The sequence below is a fragment of the Choristoneura fumiferana genome, chromosome 10, assembly GCF_025370935.1.
Source record: "Choristoneura fumiferana chromosome 10, NRCan_CFum_1, whole genome shotgun sequence".
Lineage (NCBI taxonomy): Eukaryota > Metazoa > Arthropoda > Insecta > Lepidoptera > Tortricidae > Choristoneura > Choristoneura fumiferana.
In genome coordinates, this window is record NC_133481.1 from 5,906,866 (window position 1) to 5,909,513 (window position 2,648).

Genomic DNA, 2,648 nt, shown 5'->3' on the forward strand with positions numbered 1-2,648 from the left:
GTTACCATAATACAATATTTTCTCCATGTACTTACTGTTTTGTTTTTCTGTATTTTTTTCATATATGCGGATATGTGGTTGTACAGTAAGGGTGTTTGTATTGTATTGTATGTTTTTGGAAAAGTATAAATATGTTTATGAGGACTAATAAGACTAAATCTGGAAAAATGATTACGATTAGTCTTAAACTAAAACATTTATAATTTTCTATTTTGCAGTTACAGCGTATGATTGAGCTCCAATCACGATAATCCTCAAATACCCAAAGTAATCCTAGTATGTAGATAAATAAGTATATTTAGACAAGTGCTTTTCGTTGAATCTGTTCTATTCGTAAATGTAGGTTGGTCCTCGCCCGGAGCCTAGCCCGTCGTTATCTGACCGAGCTGAAAGAGATACTAGATAGCGGCTAGATAATTATGCACAATTAATTTGTTCCAGCCATCCCGGCCGGGAGCAGGGAGGATCTCTCGATTCCCGTGATTAAAATATCTCTTTACCCTCCGCGTATTACCGTAGGCACTCTATGAATTATTCAAGCCGTTTTCAACAAAAGACACAAAGCGATTTTCACTGTGATTAACCCGATTATATTATAGCCATTGGATTTGGATATACTCTAATTAAAATAACATACAATAGAGCTTGATTAGTATCTTTATTAATGACTATTATTTGAAATAAAATACCTTAGAAATTTAGCTATCTGGTGTTAACACGTAACAATGGGAGTCACGCCGTTCTCGCTGCCGTAACCGTCCAGATATAATCATAACACCTAGACCCTCGTCGACGGCTTCAGCTATCGCTGAGCACCATCAATATTCTGTTGCCGTTTAACGACCTGCTTTTACGATCTGAACATCAAAATGATTGCTTTTAGTAGGTAATTATTCTGTCATTGGGTCCCGGCCTACGCCTCTTACTCACCAGTTTACACATTTTAATACTTAATATTATTATTAAATAAATTAGGTTTTTGGTACATTATTTACAAATATCATATAGAAAACGAATGCAACAGCATTAAGTCTTTTGCAAACTTCAACTAAACTATTCGAAGTCTCATCAATGACCTTTCTTGTATCCGTATTTCTTGTGGTGCTCATGCCCTCCTTTCTTGGCGTGATCGTGATGATGATTGTAATGCTCGTCGTGACCGGCGGCTTCTTTGTGACCCTTGTGTTCTTTATGATGGCCTCCTTTCTCGTGATGGCCCTTTTCACCGTGCTCATGCTCGTGATGCCCTCCGTGATGGTGTCCTTTCTTATAATGTCCACCTTTCTTGTGGCCATGCTCTTCGTGAAATCCACCATGCTTCTCTTCATGGCCGGAATCACCCTCTTCGTCGAAGAATTTCTTATCTTTCTTAAATTCATCAAGTTTGTGTACTTCGTGATGACCCTTAGTCGAGTGTCCCTTGTTGTAGTGCCCTTTTTCTTCGTATTTGTGGCCCTTTTCTCCCTTGTCTCCCCTGTGATGTTCATCGTAGTGGCCGTCCTCGTGGTGATGATCTTTCTTGTGTCCGCCATGATCGTCGTATTCCCCTTTGTGGTGTTCTTTGTCGTGATGGCCCTTCTTGCCCTCCTCGTGGTGATGATGCCCTTTGTAGCCTTTATAGCCTTTTTCTCCATGTTCATTGTGATGTTCAGCATGATGATCTTTACCGCCACCTTTTTTGAATTCGTGATTGTGGTGATGTTCCTTTTTGTGGCCGGTTGCAGAAGGTTCTTGGTCAACTTCTTCCACTTTAGCCACTTTATCTTTATCTAAACGTTTTTCGAACTTGGATGGTGGCAACCGGCGCGTATCTGCGACTGCTAGAATGCTAATTACTATTAGAACCAATGTACACGATAGGAGTGGCCTCATGTTGCAGCGTGTTACGAGTGCGGTCAACGTGATCAATCTCCTCCTTAAATTGTCGCCTTGATGATGGTGCAGCAGTTTTATATTTAAGAGTTGTGTAAGCTGCGGTAATCGACGCGTCGCGAGACTGGCTAAGCGTTCTAATATTGCATCAAGCGCACCTCAGAATGACATTGTTTACCGCATCGAACCCTCTGCCATGAAATCTTTCCCCAAAAAGCATTTTTAAGGGACTGGAGGTATTTAAGCTTATGCTTGCTATTCTAATTTCTTTTGCCCTAAAATAATACTTAATATCCGCCAAAAGTAGTAGTGGTCCCTACCAGGTAGAGGCACCTATAGAGGCAGCAAAAAACAACAACAACTATAGGGCTATGTAATAGACCCTACTACTATTTGTTACAAAAAACAACCTCATTACTCATAAACGCTTGTAAAACCTATTTTCCTAGAGATAACATTAAATACGCTAGATCAATGGTTCTGTTCACCTGTACATAGCAAAATTCTTTCTTTGAAATCGTTACAGCCAATTCCGAGATAAATAAATATTTATTTATTTATTTATTCCAACAAAATATTACAGCATTACAGTTAAACACCAATGCGCTGTAAAATTCAAATTATACAAAACAAAAATACATGAAAAAAAACTATGAATAGTTAGGGATTTTTATTTTAGGAATATGCAAGAATTGCTCGTTTAAAGGTAGGTATTACATACATTAAATATTCGTTTGGATGGTCTTTGCTAGAAGCAAATAAAAAGATAGGTACCT

General features: G+C 38.6%; 1 protein-coding gene across 1 annotated transcript; it reads right to left on the reverse strand.

Annotated features, from left to right (window-relative positions):
* Positions 1-718: 718 nt before the first annotated feature.
* On the reverse strand, positions 719-1,899 carry LOC141431575 (uncharacterized). Its single transcript, XM_074092750.1, has one exon. The coding sequence runs from the start codon at positions 1,870-1,872 to the stop codon at positions 1,069-1,071; it is 804 nt and encodes a 267-aa protein (XP_073948851.1). The 5' UTR covers positions 1,873-1,899; the 3' UTR covers positions 719-1,068.
* Between the last annotated feature and the right edge of the window lie 749 nt (positions 1,900-2,648).